This window comes from Heterocephalus glaber, unplaced genomic scaffold, assembly GCF_053883595.1.
Source record: "Heterocephalus glaber isolate CG9 unplaced genomic scaffold, H.glaber_assembly_v1.0 deba00000594, whole genome shotgun sequence".
NCBI lineage: Eukaryota > Metazoa > Chordata > Mammalia > Rodentia > Bathyergidae > Heterocephalus > Heterocephalus glaber.
In genome coordinates, this window is record NW_028258151.1 from 16,207,627 (window position 1) to 16,226,560 (window position 18,934).

At 48.1% G+C, this 18,934-nt stretch overlaps 1 protein-coding gene across 2 annotated transcripts; it reads left to right on the forward strand.

Moving 5' to 3' along the window:
• Positions 1–269: 269 nt before the first annotated feature.
• Positions 270–18,350, forward strand: Bbs1 (Bardet-Biedl syndrome 1). Of its 2 annotated transcripts, none has more exons than XM_004852298.3 (17): positions 270–397; positions 714–790; positions 946–980; positions 2,034–2,306; positions 2,861–2,907; positions 3,024–3,062; positions 3,164–3,236; positions 6,366–6,497; positions 7,384–7,490; positions 10,388–10,508; positions 10,598–10,756; positions 11,770–11,839; positions 12,245–12,403; positions 13,851–13,984; positions 14,874–15,008; positions 16,101–16,187; positions 16,433–18,350. In XM_004852298.3, the coding sequence occupies exons 1-17, from the start codon at positions 351–353 to the stop codon at positions 16,517–16,519; spliced, it is 1,782 nt and encodes a 593-aa protein (XP_004852355.1). In that variant the 5' UTR covers positions 270–350; the 3' UTR covers positions 16,520–18,350. The 2 variants fall into 2 exon arrangements, with proteins under 2 accessions (XP_004852355.1, XP_021120202.1); XM_021264543.2 differs by lacking the exon at positions 270–397 and adding an exon at positions 1,419–1,485 and having other exon boundaries at positions 16,433–16,709.
• The last annotated feature ends 584 nt before the right edge of the window (positions 18,351–18,934 follow it).

An 18,934-nucleotide genomic window follows, 5' to 3' on the forward strand; every position in this document is an offset into this window, starting at 1 on the left:
GTATTTTCTTCTCTGAGCCTGGGCCTCTGTAGAGAGATACCCAGAAGGGACATGGCCCTTTTCAACTGAGCCTTGAAGATGAAGTTCGTTTAGGTGCTTTAAACCCTAGCAGGGGCTCCTCTCCAGGCCTCGAAGCCAAAGCCTGTAGAGCACAAAAACATGCATCAAAATAAGCGGGGATGAGGGTCCGCGCCCCAGCACCCTGCACCCAGCGAAGATGCCAATGCATCCGACCCCACCTTGGGAAAGTTTCGCTCCGGAACCTTTGTGCGTGCACTTCCGGGTACCCGGGCTCTACTGGGCCAGGCGCGGCAGCGGGGGAGGGGCCGGTTGCCAAGACGACTAAGAAGATGGCTGCTAAATCTTCATCCGATTTCGATAGCGGCAGAGCTGAGAGGTGAAGGCCGGGTCCTCAAAGCTTTCTTTCCCATAGATGTAGAGGGTACCATGGTCCCGGGCTGTAGACTCCTGTGGCTCTTGGGCAGCGCCAGAAGTCCTTGAAAGGCGCTTAGAGATCAGGGGAACCGATACCCAGGGAGTGCATGTGTGCCTGACTCGAGATCACTCGGTGCGCCAGTTCGGGGGCCCGGACTGGGACCCAGACGTTCTCTATTCCCAACTGACAGCCCTTACACTCCTTAGACACCAGCACCCTCAAAGTTTTCCTCCGCACCTGTGGATCTCACTTTCCCACTCTTTCTCCCAACTTTCAGCAATGAGGCCAATTCGAAATGGCTGGATGCACACTACGACCCTATGGCCAACATCCACACCTTTTCCTCCTGCCTGGGTGAGTCTCTGGGACCAGGAACTCTGAGTTCTAAGTGAATGGGGGAGTCAGATAATAGTCCCGTGGTGAGGTTGGGAATTGAACCCAGGGTCTCGAGAATGTTAGGCAATGTGACTGATTCTGAGACTGATGTATGGCCCTGTGTTGTTTTTCAGCACTAGCAGATTTGCATGGGGATGGAGAGTACAAGGTAAGCAATCACAGAACAGATGGAGGTGGGGGGAGTTGTCCAGATGTAAGATTTCCCAATGGCTCCAAAGAGGTTTAACATAATCTGGAATTCACATATACTGTGAAAATCATATTTAGTGTTAACTTTTCTTTTTACTTTAAAAATTAAGAGAAACTTGATTTCATAATATAGACGGAAGAAAGTAAAGTAGAACAAAATGCTGCTGGGGATTCTACCAAGATAAAGCCTTTTACTATACTTACCTTGACATAATTCTTTGCTGGAAGCACAAATCTCTTGGCTAAGGGTGGGCATTATAGTCTGGAGAGGAAGTAAAAAGAGAAAGAGATTGTTTAATGTTTATCAAGAGAGCATCAATTTTAAGATTCACTATGATCTGATAATTTTTTTTTTTTTTCGGTACTGGGGATTGAACTGGTCCTTGCACTTGTGCAGCAGGCGACGAAACCACTGAGCTAAATCCCTGGCCCCAGATCTGATAATTATTGAAGCTAGATAATGGGTATGTGGGGGTACATTATACATGCCTTTCTACTTTTGTATATGATTGGAAATTTTCCGTAATAAAAGGGTAAATACTTGCCTCGCAAGCGCAAGGTCCCGAGTTCAATCAGTACCAAAAAAAAGGTAAATGCTTAAATTTAATTTTAATATAAAGATAAATAAAATTGTAAATAAAGAAATATTTAGTCCAGTGGTAGATATGCATGAGGCCCTGGGTTCAATCCCCAGTACCAAAAAGAGAGAACTATTGAATGGACTAGTTAGTATAAAAACATCAGCTGCCACTTATTCCTCACAAACACTCAACCAGATTCTGTAATTAATTATCTCACTCGATTTTCACCACATATGTCATGAGGTAAGAATTCCCATTTTGCAAATGGGAAACCTGAGCCTCAGAAAGATCAATTAACTTTCCCAAGGACCTGACAGCAAAGCCTTTGGTAGTATGGGGTGATTTAATAAGCACCAGCAAAAAGGCTGAGCCTAAGAAGGGGGTCAGTCATTTGGAATCTCAGTCTAGAATGAGCCATCTTCTTCCTGCAGCTGGTGGTTGGAGACCTTGGACCAGGTGGGCAGAATCCTTACCTGAAGGTGCTCAAAGGAGCAACAGTGCTGACAGAAAGCCCACTGCCTTCCCTGCCAGCTGCTGCCGCCACTTTCCTCATGGAGCAGCATGAGCCCCGGACTCCAGCTTTGGCACTGGCTTCAGGTCCTTGTGTCTATGTATATAAGAATCTAAGACCCTACTTCAAGTTCAACCTGCCCCAGTTGCCTCCAAATCCTCTGGAACAAGACCTTTGGGACCAGGCAAAGGAAGTAAGTGACAAAGGGGATGGGAACCAAAAGGCAAAATTAACAGCTATTGGGTGAAAAGGGCCAGGCTCCCAGCAAGAAGGGTAAGGTCCCCAGTGGGCCAGTGGTGGTAGGTCAGCCATGGCCCATCACCACCAGTAGCAGTGGTAGCCCTTCTAGGTGAGGTGCTGTTCTCAGCCCCTTGGCTGTAGGTCTCAGGAAGGCACCCAGCAGGCCCTTTGGAGAGTGGAACCTATTGAATTCCCCTACAGTAGCCACACCTCTACCCACCTGTTGGGGAAAGGAAACTAAAGAAGGATGGGTCTCCCCAGAGAAGAGGAGGAAAGTGGAAGCAGGAAGAGCTAGAGACTTTGAGGGAGATGTGGATAAAGAGGACTCTGTGCTTGAGTGTGCCCTTGAGGCTAGATTCAAATCAAGGACCTGGGCCTGGGGCTCAGTGCAAGGTCAAGTTGGGAGGAAAGTTGGGGGGAGGAAGAGGAGCTGCCAGAAGTATAGAGTTCCCTAAGGGTATGGGTGTCAGAGTTCACAGGCTCTCCCTTCTTCCTCTGCTGTCCCAGGACCGGATTGACCCCTTAACCCTGAAGGAGATGCTGGAGAGCATCCGGTGAGAGCCCACCTTTCCCTACCCCCTCCCACACTCCTGCATCCCAAAGCTCTCAGTTTGACCCCCAGGGCCTGGTTTCTCCACTAAATCTGCCACTCTGGGTGCTCTCCTTACAGGGAGAAGGCAGAGATACCATTGTCTGTACAGTCACTCAGGTAAGGACTGTGGGAAGACTGGGGGGTGGGGTGGTGGCTATGGATTGGCCCCAAAGGCAGCCAGGACAGAACATGCAGATGCCAGTTCTCTCTGTGTCCAGGTTTCTGCAGCTGGAACTGAGTGAAATGGAGTCATTTGTGAACCAAAACAAATCCAAGACCATCAAGCGGCAGGTAATGCTCCCCTCTCTTTTTTTTTATTGCCCTGTAAAAACTTTTTAAATTTTTTTAAAGAGACTATGTACCATCAGTGGTAAATTCTACCCAAACTTGACCTGTTTCACTTTATAGTTTCTCTTCCAGCTATACCACATGTATATAGTCACAAAGCTGCTGTGTCTTGTGCATTTCCTTAATAGTGACAACCCCCACCCCTTCCGCAGCAGTGCTAAGGATGGAACTCAGGGTCTTGCCGTGCTAAGTAAACACTCCATCACTGAGTTACACCCTCAGCCAGTGACAGCTTTTTTTTTTCTTTTCTTTTTTGGGACAGAGTCTTGCTATATAGTTCAGCTGGCCTTGAATTCACTATGTTGCCCAGGCTGGCCTCAACCTCCTGCTCAAGGTCCCAAGTTCGATCCTGGTACCAAAAAAAAAAAATGTACTTATAAAATTTGGAAAATAAAGACAAGTATAAAGGAGAAATATAAGTGACTATAATTTCATTATCCAGAGATACTTACTCTTTTTATTTTTTATTTGGTACCGGGAATCAAACTCAGGGCCTTTCATTTACCAGGCCGGCACTGTGCTGCTGAGCTACATCCTGAGCCCAAGACGCCTACTCTTTTTGGTACATTTTCTTCACAAATACAGTTTTTTTGTTTTGTTTGGTACCAGGGATCGAACTCGAGTCCTTGCGCTTGTGCAGCAGGTGGCAAAACCACTGAGCTAAATCCCCGGCCCCAACATTTTTGTTTTGTTTTGTTTTGTTTTTGGTACCGGGGATCGAACTCGGGACCTTGCGTTTGCAAGGCAGGCGCTGGAACCACTGAACTATATCGCTGGCCCTCACAAATACAGTTTTATACCCTGCTTTCTTGGAGTATGTATCATTATATGAGCTCGAATTTTAAGAATTAGTCTTTAAGAACTCCATGTTTAGTGGCCCCTTAATTATTTTATTGGTTATTCATAATTTCATTCTTACTTTATAACTATTCAAATCTGTATTGGAGAAGAGAGGAATAGAGGAAGGGAGATTCCCCATGGAGAGTAGAGAGAGGTAATGAGAGCAGCAATAAGGTTCACAATGGACATCTTCAGTTGGGACTCAGGGCCATAACAAAGATGGGTGACCAAGGCAGGCAGCCTCAAAGTTGGCCAGATACCAAGGAAAGGCTGTCTTCCCAGAGAATTTCCATGACCGGTGCTGGATTTAAGAAACATGAAAAACAGAATGAACCTTTCTCTGTCTCTCTGGGTGAGGGAATAGAGGGAGAAATCTTACCCATCTGCAGTGGCAGGAGGGGACTGTCCAGATCTCGTTCTGAGGCACAGTCTGAGGAGCCAATGTCACAGGGTGGCCTGGTCAAAAGGCTCAGGATAGGGCAGGAAAGCCTTCCAGAGAGGGTTGCCCTATCCTGGGTTTTAGCACCAGATGTATCAGAGTTGCAGAGAGTAGAGAGACCACCCTGGCAGGTTTTGTGTTAACAATGAGGCTGTTTAATTCACTTGGGTGCAAGCAGGCTGAGTCAGAAAAGTGTAAAGGGAGCAAAAGGAGAACAAAGCTTTTTAAGGGAGAGGGGTTGTCAGGCGTTGGTCTGAGGAGAAGCTACAGAGAGAAGTCTGTAGGCAAAGGTAGTGTGGCCACACTCCTAGGAATAGGTAGTGGTTCAGATGTTTCCTGGAACCAAAGGTGATGTGCCTGTACTGGAACTGAGCTGAGGGGTTGAGATATGATGCTCTGCAACAGCAATGGCCTCACCCGCTGGGCGTGACAATATGCAGGTCATTGGACAAGAAATATTTCTCTTTTGTTCCCTTCATATTTTTCTTAGTTATAATTTTTGGGGCTTTATTGACCACATTGATGAGCTCCCATGTTTCCTGACCTAGTGTTGCCAACCCTTAGTGCAGAGACAGGCTCCCAGAGCTGCACTGTAGGTTAGAAAGCTTCATGGTAGCTGGCCACACTTGTTGAGGTCACCTTTCCTGAACACATTAACTGACACATGCTGCTAGTTTCTGCGAGACTGTCCTGAAAGGTATTGTTCCTTCCTGCTGATCAACAGCTCAGGTCTATAGCTGTCAACATCTTTGAGTACTTTTCAGACCAAGAAGTGAATTAATTAGGGGCTAGGGATTTACCTCAGTGGTTCTGCTGCCTGCCTCCAAAGCGCAAGGACCAGAGTTTAATCCCAGGTACCAAAAAAAAAAAAAAAAAAAAGAAGTGAATTAATTATTGAGCTGGGGAGAAGGAGACAATCTTCCCAAGCATGTATAGTGATTACTGGACTGGGAACCACCAACAGCTGTTTACATTCCTGTGATGTTTCTCCTGACACTAGGTACTGAGAATGATTCCTCTTTTTCAAAAAGTCTTAATGATGATCACACAGTAGATGGCTAAGGAAACCATTTGGGTTCTGCTAATATCCATAGGATAAATTCCTCTGAAAGGGAGCATCTTTTTGTTGTTGTTTGTTGTCCAGTTAAAAAGAAAAAAGAAGAGAAAAAAAGTAAAAAGCAACATGTTCCCATTGTAGAAATTCTAGAAAAGCACCATCATCTCATCCTGAGATAACCAGTATTTAAAGGTTTGGCCTTCCACCATGATTGTATATTTACATATATTTTTAACTGGGATTACCCTAACATGACCTTTTACCTATTTTTCTCTCCCAGGAGATGCATTTGCCATTGAATCTTTTTTTGTTTTTGGTACTGGGGATCAAACTTGAGTCCTTGTACTTGTGAGGCAGGTGGCAGAACCACTGACCTAAATCTCTGGCCCCACTGAATCTTTTTTTAAAATGTGATTTTTTTTTTTCTGGTACCAGGGATTGAACTCAGAACCTTGTGCTTACAAGGCAGGCACTGTGCCACTGAGCTAAATCCCTGGCCCTATGTGATTTTTTAAAAAAATGACTGCATTGATCTGGTCTTGTGAATAGTTCATAAGTGACTTACACAGTGCTTTTTTTGTTAGGAAGTTAGATTTGTTGCAATAAACCGCTTTACACCTAAATATTCCGTCACATTTCTGATGCCTTCTGCTCTGCCCTCTTCCCTCCTGTGGCATGTAGGGAGGTTGGGAGGGTATTAGGGGGTTCCCTGTGTGACTCTGGAGGTGTTCCACAGACAGTCATCACCACCATGACCACCTTGAAGAAGAACCTGGCTGATGAAGATGCTATTTCCTGTCTTGTGCTGGGCACCGAGAATAAGGGGCTCCTGATTATCGACCCTGAGGCTTTCACTATTTTGGCCGAGGTCAGTGTTGGGTCTGGCCCTGGGCACACCCAAGGCCCAGGCTGCATTCCTCCCTGTGTTCCTAGTGTGTTCTGGGTAGTGCACATACATGGTAGAAAAATTAGAAACTGTAGCTGAGCATAAAGAAAAAGATACATATCCAAAACTTCTACCACTGTTAAAGTTTTGGCATATGTCCTTCCAGACATTTTCATATATGGACATAGTCATATAACAATAAATTATACATATATACTATATATCATGATAAAATCAGGGGGGCTGGGGATTTAGCTCAGTGGTGTTCACGCCTGCCTCACAAGCTCAAAGTCCTGAGTTTGATCCCTGGTACAAAAAAAAAAGACAAAAACAGGGTCACAGTACAGGCTCATGTAACTTGCTGTTTATATCAGTGTCTTTTCATGTCTATAAAACCACATTAGCCTTTTTTTTTGGTACCGGGGATCGAACTCAGGACCTTGTGGTTGCAAGGCAGGCGGCAGAACCACTGAGCTAAATCCCCAGCCCTACATTAAACTTTTTAAAGGCTATTATAGGTCCATTATATAAATGAACCATAATTTATCCTCACACCTACTGTACATTCAAACTGTTTTCAGTTTGCCACTGTTATTGACACCACTTCAGTAGATTTTCTTGACCAAATATTTTGTGCATGTTTGTTTAAATACCTCCTTACAGTACAGTTCTAGAGGCAGCAATTTAGCCAAAGGATAAGACAAAAATGCTTTTGCTACGTAATGTTGAGTTCCCCTCCAGAAAATTGTGTGAGTTTATCCTGTGACCAACAGAGTCTGAGTGAGGAAAGTGAGACTTCAGACAAGGTACTAACCTGGAGGAGTTACTTAAGGGAAGGAGACAGGATGTTTGAGCCTTTTCTTTGCAGATGGACATTCCCAGTGTCCCTGTTTTCCTGGAGGCTTCTGGTCAGTTTGATGTGGAGTTCCAGCTTGCAGCTGCTTGCCGCAATGGGACCATCTATATTCTGAAAAGGTAATCACAGCCATGATCTCTGGGCCAGAAGAAACATCTCAGAAAGCTGGTGCTTTCAAAGGCTTGCAAGCTAGGCAGGGGGCTTTGGGAATGGAATTTGGGAATGGAAAAAGCTGAGAATTTAAAGTAGGCTGAGCTCATGAGCATAGAGGGGATGTCGGGAGGCTTTGAAATGGGGGCTGGCTATAAGACGTGTGCTCAGAAGTCGGAGGAAATAGAAATAGTCTTACATTTGTTATATAAGTGTGTGGTATATGTGGCACTTCCTTATGCATTAATTTTATATCTCATACAACATTTTTAATTCAAGAAATATTTATTGAAGCCAGGTGTGGTGGCACACACCTATAATCCCAGATTTGGGAGGTTGAGGCAGGAGTTCAAGGCCAGCCTGGACTATGTAGCAAGACCCTGTCTCAGAAAAATAAACTAGAAAAATCTATTGAGTACCTACTCTACACTGAGCACTGAGCAAGGTATTGAGGCTATACTGATGCACAAAATATTATAGATATGGTCTCTGCCTTCAATGATGAAGACAGATTTTTTTTTTTTTGGTACCAGGAAATGAACTCAGGACCTTGTGCTTGCCAGGCAGGCATGGTGCCACTGAGCTAAATCCCCAGCCCAAGACAGATGTGTGCGTGTGTGTGTGTGTGTGTGTGTGTGTGTTTGCTGGGAATGGAACCCATGGTCTTGCACATGCTAGGCAAGAGCTCTACTACTGAACTACACCCACAGCCCCAGAAGATAGATACTAAGTCAACAAACCAAGGTATTGCAAATTGGTTGAGTACTCTGGCTTAAAGTTTAAGGAGCCAGTTGTTCAAAAAGTGAGGGTAGGGCCGGGGATTTAGCTCAGTGGTTTCGCCGCCTGCTGAGCAAGCGCAAGGACCCAAGTTCGATCTCTGGTATCAAAAAAAAAAAAAGTGGGGGAAGAGTGTTGTAGGCAAACTGAAGGGGGGTAAGAGCTGAGCATGTGCAACTTATGTCTGGTGGGCAAAGAAGAGGGTGGGAAGAGATGAAGTGGAAACCAGGGTTGGCTCCTGCAGAAACTGGTAGTGTCTCCAAACTGGTTCCAAGGAAGTGCCCCCAAAAAGGAGATGGAGACCTCAGACAGAGTAGGTTTGCCAGTTTTCATCACACAATAAAAATTCAGGATTCATTAGTAAGAGGCTTTAAAGAGTTATTAAGTAGAATTAAAGAAGTACACAGTCAGAAGGGAGTGCAATTGTGCATGCTGATAATCCCAGCATTCTGGGAGGCTGAGGCAGGAGGATCACGAGTTTGAGCCCAGCCTGGGAAATTTGGCAAGACCCTGTTTCAAAATAATATTTTAAAAGGGCTGGTGATGCATCTTAGTGTGAGGCCCTGAGTGCAGTGCTCAGTACCACCAAAAAGGGGACCGGTGGGGGTGGTTTCTGTAGGGATGAGGTACATTATGTTCTAGTACTGGATATAATTTTACATGTTTTAGGGGTGGGAATCTGTGGAGTCTGAATCTGTAGAAAGGTCTGGCTCATTTTACAAGTGAAAGGCAAGGAGGGGCCCATTTTCTAGGCTGATTATATTTTTAAGACTTTCAGGATTTAAGAGTAGCATGGAAGAGAAAGAAAATTGACACCTTGGGTAACTTTTGTTGTACCCTGAAGTTGTAGCTGTAGCTTGCTTGCTTGCTTGCTTTGTTTCTTTCTTTCTTTTTTTGATACCAGCGATCGAACTCAGGACCTTGCGCTTGCGAGGCAGGCAGCGCAACCATTGAGGTAAATCCCTGGCCCAAGCTGTAGCTTTCTTAAAAGTACAACTTTAAGGGCGGGGGATTTAGCTCAGTGGCGCCTAGCAAGTGCAAGGTCCTGAGTTCCATCCTGGTACCGCAAAAAAAAAAGTACAATTTTAAAATTACAATTTTCCTTGTCTCCTTCCTCTCTATCCTTATTTCTTCTATCTTACCTTAGTAGGATGTTGCAGAGATTGTGGATTTTATCCAAAATGCAGTGGAAAACCATTACGGTGTTCTAATCATAGTCACATGAGTCATTTCCTGTTTATTTGTTTTTATAGTACAGGGATTGAACTCAGGGCCTTCACACTGAGCTTTGGCCCCAGCCCTTTTTTAGAACTTTTTAATCTTGAGACAAGGTCTCACTAAGTCACTAAATTTTGCAGACTGGGCTCAGACTTTCAGTCCTCCTGTCTCAGCCTTCCAAAGTGCTGGGATTACAGGTGTGCATCGCCTTGCCTGGATTTATTTACATTTTTAAAAAATCACTTTGGCTGGGGATGGTGGTGTGAGCCTGTGGTCCCACCTACTTAGGAGGATGAGGCAGGAGAATTGCTTGAGCTCTGAGAGCCTGACAACATAGATATCCTGTCTCGATATAAAAGAAAAGATTACTCTGCTGGATAGAGAGTGATTGGAATGAGGCCCAGAGACCAGTGAGGACTCTCTCAGTTATCAAATGGGCCATGATGTTGGCCTTGGTGAGGTTAGAAGGCAGGAGTTACCCCCATTTTCTGGATAAGGGAAACTAAGATTGAGAAGCTAGGAGACTGAAAACAGTACATTTACACAGCCAGTCTTCATCTTTTTCTGATAAACTAGTAAACTGCTTGTATCCATTAACACTGAGTAGACTAGTCTAACATAAGCTGTTAAATACCAAGTTATCATACACATCACCATAGTAGGGGCAGAAGGGGACAGAGTAGGGAAACACACTTGATATTGTCCAAAGTCACACATCTCCTAAGTGGTGGAGGTAGAAACAATCCCAGGGTTGTCTGCTTTGGGCCTGGGTTCCTCCATTCAGGTTAGTCTGGGGCTTAGGAAGAGGAGCATCAGCCGGGACAGGGGAGAAGGGTTCTCTGGGGCACAATGGGGTTTCTTTGTTCCACAGAGACTCCAAGCACCCTAAGTACAGCATTGAGCTGAGTGCACAGCCTGTGGGGCTTGTCCAGGTACACAAGATCCTGGTCATTGGCAGCACCCAAGATAGCCTGCACGGCTTCACCCACAAGGTGTGACCTCCCCTTCCCTGCAACTCCAGCCACCCCTTCTTTCCATGCTAAGCCCTGACCCCCTGCAGACACTGGCCATTTCCTGCCAGGGCAAGAAGCTGTGGACGGTGCAGATGCCCGCAGCCATCCTGACCATGAACCTCCTGGAGCACCGCTCCCGCAGCCTGCAGGCTGTCATGGTTGGGCTGGCCAACACAGAGGTTCGCATATACCGGGACAAAGTGCTGCTCAATGTCATCCGCACCCCAGTGAGTCCCACTTCCAGCATCTACTGCTGACTCCTTGCCCTAATCTCATCCTGGCTGCTTCACTGCTTCTGGCCACCTCACATTGATTGGTTTCAAAAACATCATTAAGTTACCATACTGGGGAGGGGGCAGAATAATGACTAAGACCTTGTTTTCAGAGACAGTCTAAGGTGACAGCCAGCCAGAGACATAGCAAATTAACACAAGGCAGACTGAAGCAGAGCAAAGCACTGGAAAAACAGAGGGAGCTGAGTGACTGTAAGAAAAGGGGCAAGAGATAAGTAGGGGTGGAACTCATGGGACACTTCCCAGAGTAAGTGACAGCTCACCTGGCAAATCAGTTTCCCAAGAGGACAAATGGAGGAAGAACATTCTCAACAGGGAACAACATGAACAAAGGCTAAGAGGTGTGGAGGTTCTTGATGGAAGAATCCAGATAGCTTGATGGGTTTAGATCAGAGATTTCTAGACTCTTAACTTGTGAATCATTGTATCAATTTAGTGGATCACAACCAACAACATTTAAAAAAAGAGGACAGACATTTGTGAAACTGTTACATGTGTATATAATTGTCCTGGGTCACAACATAAAATCTGAAAGCAACTGGTTTGAGCCTTACAGTGCTGGGAGGGCAGGTAAGATTGGGAGAGGAGGAAACTGGTAGCTAAGGCAGATGGGCCTTAAATGTCCTGACACATGGTGGAAGCCACTGAGGCCTTGTGCTTTTGAAAGGCAGCCCAGGCAGCATTGCAAAGGACAGACCGGGGAGGAAGAATAGGCTGGATGACTGACCAGGAGGCAACCCTAAAAGTGAGGGCCAGTGGTGTTTAGTCTGGAACTTTGGCTGTGACACTGAGGCAGGAAGGGAAATTGGAAATACAGTAACTCTTTGCAAGGCAACATAGCCCCAGGCCTCTCCTCCGAAATCACCCATTGTATCTCATAGCTGGGGCTCCATTGTGCTTTCTTGTTCAAGTATTTTCCCCAGCTAAACTCTTGTGTCTCCACTTAGGATACTGTGACCAGCCTTTGCTTTGGCCGCTACGGGCGGGAGGACAACACCCTCATTATGACTACTCGAGGTGAGGGCACTCAGAACTAAGATGAAATGGAAATGAAGCTGAGGTGGACTTGGGTGGAAGCTAGTCCTGTCCATACTAGTCCTGCCTGGGCCTGCCCGCTGTCAGGACAGCTCCTCAGCAGTTTGATGTGGCTGCCAAGGGACCAGGCCCTGGGCTGGGTGGTATCTCCCCCATTCACCCCAATACCCTAGCACCTTCCACAGTGCCTCAAACCTCAAAGCATTACATCAATAGCTGCTAAATGAATAAATGAACTAATGATAGGAAATGATTGAGATACACTTCATTCCTTGTAGAAAATGAGTTCATAACAGGAAGACAGACATGTACAGAGACTGTTTTGAGAACAAAGAAAGAGAATGTGAGCCAAAACTAGGGAGGATAGATGTTTGTCCACTTCCCTAGGCGGTGGCCTGATCATCAAGATTCTGAAGCGTACAGCAGTGTTTGTAGAAGGAACAGGTGAGGTGGGTTCCCCACCAGCCCAAGCCATGAAACTCAACGTGCCCCGAAAGACTCGGCTCTATGTGGATCAGACACTGCGAGAGCGGGAGGCTGGCACTGGTGAGACTCGGTTCCTTCTCTTCCTTCTCCTCCTTTGCAGGGTGGATGCTGCTGGGGTCCCCTGGGTGGTGGGAGACCTTGGCCAACTGGGCAGGTCTTGTGTCTCTAGAAGTCCAGGGACAATGTTGGAGGTACATCTGCCTTCAAATAACCATTCTTCAAGGTGATGAGTGCTCTGGGTGAGGACAAGAACCCTTAGAATTCAGAGGCAGCAGTCACTTCCAGATGCAGAAATCCTCATGAGAAAAGTAGAAATTGACCAAGATTCTTCCTCTTGTCCTGCTCATTTTTTTCTTTCCCTTATTCATTCATTCCCTATGATTGTTCCAGGTGCCTTGAATTAGGCTACTCTCTACCTTGGGAGCTTAGTCCACCTGGCCAGCTTAATCTCATGTGATAAGTATAGAAGGGGATTCTGCTAAGGGCCACTGGGCATACAAGCAGGAATAAGAAATTTCATTTGGGAAATAAAAACTTCAGAGAGAGGTAACACTGACTTCCATCAAAAGATGATTATAGGCCAGGGGTTTGGCTCAGTGGTTCTGCTGCCTGCCTTGCCAAGCGAAGGGTCCTGAGTTCGATCCCCGGTACAAAAAAACAAAAACAAAAGATGATTATAAGTCCACCAGACAGCAGGAAGGGAAGGGCAATTTAGGCAGAGGCTGAAGTAGAGGTACAGGACCCTGACCTAAATCCAAGCAAGTGTCTGTCATGTAGCTGTGGGTACAGCACCAAGGAGTGAGTAGCCAAGGGGGCTGAGAAGGTGGGTCAGAGCCAGCTCTCAAAGGGCCTGAAATATAAAGCTAAGTTCAGGCATGTTTAGGAAGTGGGTAGCTGACAAAGATTTTAAGGTAAAAAATACAGTAACTCAATCAGCTCTGTTGTTAAAAGGGATCTTGGTCTCAGTTTGAAGGACAAATACAATAGGGCTGAGAAAATAGCAGGATTTTATAGCAGAGCAATGGATCAGAAAAATAAGCTAGGGATGTAGCTCAGTGGCAGTGTTTGCCTAGCATGCACAAGGCCCTAGGTCTAATCCCCAGTACCAAAAACCAAAAAAGTAGGGAGTTCTGTAAAGTGACCAGATATAAAACTCAAAAACTATTAAAAATTCATAAGCTTTTATATATACAGTACAGATAATATCCAGTTAGCAAATATAATAGGAAAGACTCCATTCACAATAGCAAAGAAATTCCTAGATTGTGTAGGCAGTGAGGTGGTCGGAGAACGAGGAAGAAGGAAGAAGGAAGGTGTGGTCCACAGTGCCCAGTGTCACCAGAAGGCTGGGTCACTGGGCCTGGTCCCTCCTGGTCCCCACTTTCCCAGCCTCTCTGGGTCCTGCTGCCGCCCCTTCCTCTCATACCCCTACTCAGCAGCCTGAGCAGGAGGATCTTCCCCTGCTGCTGCCTTTCCCTCCAGCCTCAGCCTTTGTGTCCTTCCTCAGGCATGCACCAGATCTTCCAGACAGACCTCTACCTGCTACACCTCCGGGCTGCCCGTGCCTATGTGCAGGCCCTTGAGTCCAGCCTGAGTCCCATGTCAGTCACAGCTCGGGAGCCACTCAAGTTGCATGCTGTGGTGAGTCTCCAAGGGTGGGGTGTCAGGATCAGAGGGCAGAGGTCAGGGATGGGCGGGAACCCCTACCACATAGTAATGTCCCCAGAATCAATGTCAGGCCAGCCAAGCTCTGTGTTCCCTTCTTACCCCCAGACCCAGGGAGCAAGTCCCATGTCCTCCTGTGCTTGCTGCTCTCACCTTCTCACCCTCCTGTGCTGCCCTCTTCTGCATGTTCCATGGTGTGCCTCTGACGGACCCCAGATTTGGGCCAGGGAGCAGAGTAGTCACCTTGGGGCATTTTTTTCCCAGGACCCTAGAAGGATCCTCATGGCCATGGTACTGGGAAGAAGGTTGTTCACTTTGATAGCCACAGGCAGCCCAAGGCATTAGAACTGCCTGGTACAGGGAAGGGCTGCCCTGACCCAACCCCAGCATCCGGAGGCAGGTTCGTGCAGGCATGAGGAAGAAGAAGGAGCCCACTCACACCCAGACATGAATGACCTTGAGGTTCACAGGGTCCCGACGAGCTCTCAGTGGGTTCCTGAGTGTCATCTGATCCACTGAGGTTTCCCCTGGCTCTTTCCCTTAAGAGAGTAGACAGAGAAGAGGAAAGGGTTAAAGAGCAACTCAAGGTATGAGAGAAAATAACATCTCTGAAGCCACCAGGATGAGAGTAGGAGGGAGAACGGGCCTCAAGGAGGGGGTGGGGGCAGCTGTGAGCACACGGGAGGGAGTGGGCTCTGCCTCTGACTTGCTGAGTGGTCTCCATCAAGGCACTTCCCATCTCTGGGCCTCTGCTGACCCCTATACACCTTCTGGACTCCTGTGCATTTTGAGAGGCAGACGGGTCAAGTGTTCAAGTGCCCAGGGCCACCAGGTCTTAAGGGCCTTCTCTACCACTGCTTCACAGGTACAGGGCCTGGGTCCCACTTTTAAGCTCACACTGCACCTGCAGAACACTTCGACTGCCAGGCCCGTGCTGGGGCTGCTGGTCTGCTTCCTGTACGACGAGGCACTCTATGCCTTACCTCGGGCCTTCTTCAAGGTACTGGACCAGCCTCAGTGAGCATGGGGCAGACAGGCTGGGGTGAGGGACTTATTAGATGGCCACAGCCCCAACCAGGTTGTGATGAGGGTAGCAGCTGGCCAGCAGGCTGACTAGCCAGAAAGCAAGATCAGCCAGGCAGGTACCTGGAGGGAGCACCAGGTCCTGCCTCTGCTACTGTTTTCCCACCCTGAGAGACTCCAGTGAAGGTGCAGAGAAAACAGCAGAGCCTGGGTTCTACCCCTTCTGTCCATCTCTGCCAGGGACCAGGTGACCCCAGGGCTCACCCTGCTTCCCAGCTGCTTCTGCCATAGCTGGTTGCTTCCTACCACTCCAAAGGGAATCTCCAGGGCTGGGGATTTAGCTCAGTGGTTCTGGCGCCTGCCGAGCAAGCACAAGGTCCTGAGTTTGATCCCCAGTACCAAAAAAAAAAGAAAAGAGAATCTCCATGGAATGAAGGGTCAGCTTTCCCCTAGAGCCCCTGTTTGACCCTATCTTAGTCACTTTCTTGTTGCTGAGACCCAATATCTGACACCCACAACTTAAAGCTGGCTCACATCTTGTAGAGGTTTTACTCCATAGTCAGCTGGTTCCAAGGCAGAAAGGCATGGTGGAAGGACCTGGGCAGAGAGGAGCTGCTCAAGTCATGGTGGACAGGAAGCAGAATAAAGGGAGGGGATAAACCCTTCCAGGTCACACCCCCAGTGACCCACCTCTTCCAACCAGACGCCACCTTCTAATAGCAAGTCAGCGGTAAGCCCCCATAGTCCAGTCACCTTCTAAAAGCCTCACCTATTAGTGCATGAGGCTCTTGGGTGGGGGCATCTAGATACAAACCGCAACAGACCCCAAGTTAGGAGGTGCAGAATCTAAGATTCCTAGAGTATAGAAGAGATAGCCATGGCCTTGGTAGGAGTCAAGAGATCCAGGTTTAACCACAGACAGGACATACAGCCCTAGAATGTTCACTCCCCCACTCTGCACTGGCTTTTCCTGGAACCAGCTGGTCATCCCTGCCCATCCTGAGGTTAGCTGAGACAGAGGGCACTATGTGGACACGAGGGCTAATTTTCTTATCTCTTTGTCCCCTAGGTCCCCTTGCTGGTACCAGGGCTCAACTACCCTCTGGAGACCTTCGTGCAGAGTCTCAGTAGCAAGGGCACCTCAGACATTATCAGGGTAGGTCTCCTGTTGGTACTTCTTAGAAGACAAGTGAGACCCTGGGGTGGACAGAAAGAGCAAGAATGGACAAGAGCCTTGGGGCTTGTGCAGTGGGGGTGGGTATCTGCACAGTCCAGGCAGAACCCTGGTGGCCCTTCATCAGGGGCAGTGCAGACAACTAGCCTGGCCTTTGCAGGGAGCAGATGAGGGGGTCACGGGGCCAAGGGGCATGCCCCCTGCTGCCACAGGTGTCTTCTGCATAGGTGCTGGTTCTCCGAGAAGGCCAGGGTGTGCCCCAGCTAAGCGCCCACATCAGCATGCCTGTGAGTGAGGGGCTGATGGCCGCCTGAGCCCTGGGCCAGCATTCAAGGCCCTATGGAATGGAGCCAGAAGACCCAGCCACTTCTACTGAGCTGGGCAGGTTCAGAGGCCCTAGACCACTCCCCACACAGCAGGGTGCTCGGCCCAGCTTCCTGCTCTTCTCCCAAGCAGCACCTTGCTCACTTCCTCTACCACTGGACCTGTAGCAGCAGGTCAGAGAGTACCCAGGAGGCTCAGCACTTCCTCCCTCAGGACCCATTGAGCTTTTGAAGCCCACCACCCTCCCCAGCTCTTGGATAAAGCACACTGGATTCCAAGGAAGTGCTCTGAGGTGGTCCAGGTGAGGTGAGGAGTGGCCAGCCCTTCTTTCCATGCCCCTTAGGCACACTGCTCATCTACTGCAGACCAAGGCCAGAACAGTAGAGGACCTAGGGAAATGAGAGGACCTTCCTGAGTGAGACTGAGCCCACTGTCCTCACTGAGGTTCCAGAGGCCTGGCTGCTGTTAGGAAAGCATAAGCTCTGGTCTCCCTCCTGTGCTGAGCCAGAGGTTCCTCTTTCCACCAAACTGCCCAAGGAATGGCCCCTTCCCCATGAGGAACTTTTCCAAAGTCTCAAATTTAACCACCACCTCAGGCTTCTAAGGCCCCACAAAAGTGGTCAAGGGAGGAAGTGGTGCAGGAGGGCAGGGGATGCCCAGGTGGGGAGCTAGTGGCCCAGCCCCTGCCAGCACTCCCACAGACCACTCAGGTGTGTTCCTGACCTGATGTCCATGCCCTGAGAGCATCCCTGGAGAGGAAGGCCAAGCCAGACAGCAGGGATGGGGCCAGCGGCACCGAGAAAGGTATTTCGGGGTTCCAGAAGGTGGCTCAGGAGACAGAGCCCAGAAATATCCATCAGGATGCTCTTCTGTGCCCTGGAGCCCAAATCAGTCCTGAGGGCAGAAAATGGCCTAGATGGCAGCCAGAGTGTGAGGGATTTTGCTGGAAAGACATCCACCAGGGGCATCGAGTTAGGCTGAAGACTGGTCAAAGGCACATATTTAGAAGCAGAGACCCTCAGTCCTGGCCCCTGCCTCTGGTGCCTCCTGAGTCCCTGGACACCCCAAGCCACTTGAGAGCCAGGAGCCCCGTTCCCTGGAGACCTACACCTTTCCCAGGTCTGACCAGGTGTGGCTTGGTGTATGGCACATAGTTCAGGCTTGCGGCAAGTGACCACATCCTTCTAGGGTTCAGTCTCCCCTTGTGTAAACTAAAGCAGTTTGGCCAGATGATTTCTAAACTGGTTTTGGCTCTAATACCTTATGAGCTCAATAGCGCCTCTGGAGAAATGAGGAATTACCCCACAAAGGTGGCACTTGGCAGGAGTAACTACACAGCTTTTTGCTCTCAAGAAGGGTTCCAAGGTAGCTACTACTGCCCACTAAGAGCCTCTGTGCCCAAGACACAGGAACCAGGATGACACAGGCCACCTCTTGTCCCCCCAAGGAATGCATCCAGAGTCAAGTTTAAAGAGGCAAGGGAATACCAGGCATGGCGGCACACACCTCTAGTCACAGCTTTTTGGGAGGCTGAGGCCAGGAGTTCAAGAACAGCCTGGGCAATTTAGCAAGATCCCAGCTCAAAAAACAAACAGCAGACTAGGGATTTAGCTCAGTGGCGCTGCAAGCACAAGGTCCTGAGTTTGATCCCTGGTACCAAAACACAAACAAAAAACAAAGAGTGCTGGGCATGGCAGTGCACACCTGTAATCCCAGCTACGGAGGAAGCTGAGGCAAGAGGATCATAAGTTCAAACATAAGTTCAAGGTCAGCCTGGACACCTTAGTGTGTCTATGTCTCAATGTAAAATTTTTCGAAAGGAGATTGGGGAGCCAGGGATTTAGCTCAGTGGTTCTGCCGCCTGCCTCGCAAGTGCAAGGTCCCGAGTTTGATCCCCAGTACCAAAAAAAGGGGGGCGGGGACTGGGGATGTAACCTAATGATAGGGCCCTTGAATACCGTTTGAGAGTCCCTAGATTCAATCCCTGGCATTTGCAAACAGAGGCAGTGGATCTAGACCAAAGGAAGAGCCTGTGCCTTTCCTCCCTACATTGCCCAGCCACTCACAGGCACAGGCCACCTAGGTGAGGATGGTAAAGAGTTTCTGTATCAGCTAAGGCGCAGATGGAACAAGCAGGAGGTATAACCTAGAAATGGAAAGGTATGGAGTAGAAGGAGGGGAAGAGTGTCATGGTCAGAGAGATCTCAACTTAACCTGCAGAACTTACCTTGTCACTTAAAAAAAAAAAACTTACCTTGTCACTGGAGCTGGTGGTGGCAGCGGCAGGTGGGGGCTACAGATGACTTTATGATCTATTTCATCTCAGTCAAGCTATGAACTGCATGAACTCAACAAAAAGGTCTGATCTGGTTGCTCTTTCTAACCAACCCATTGCCTGATGTGAA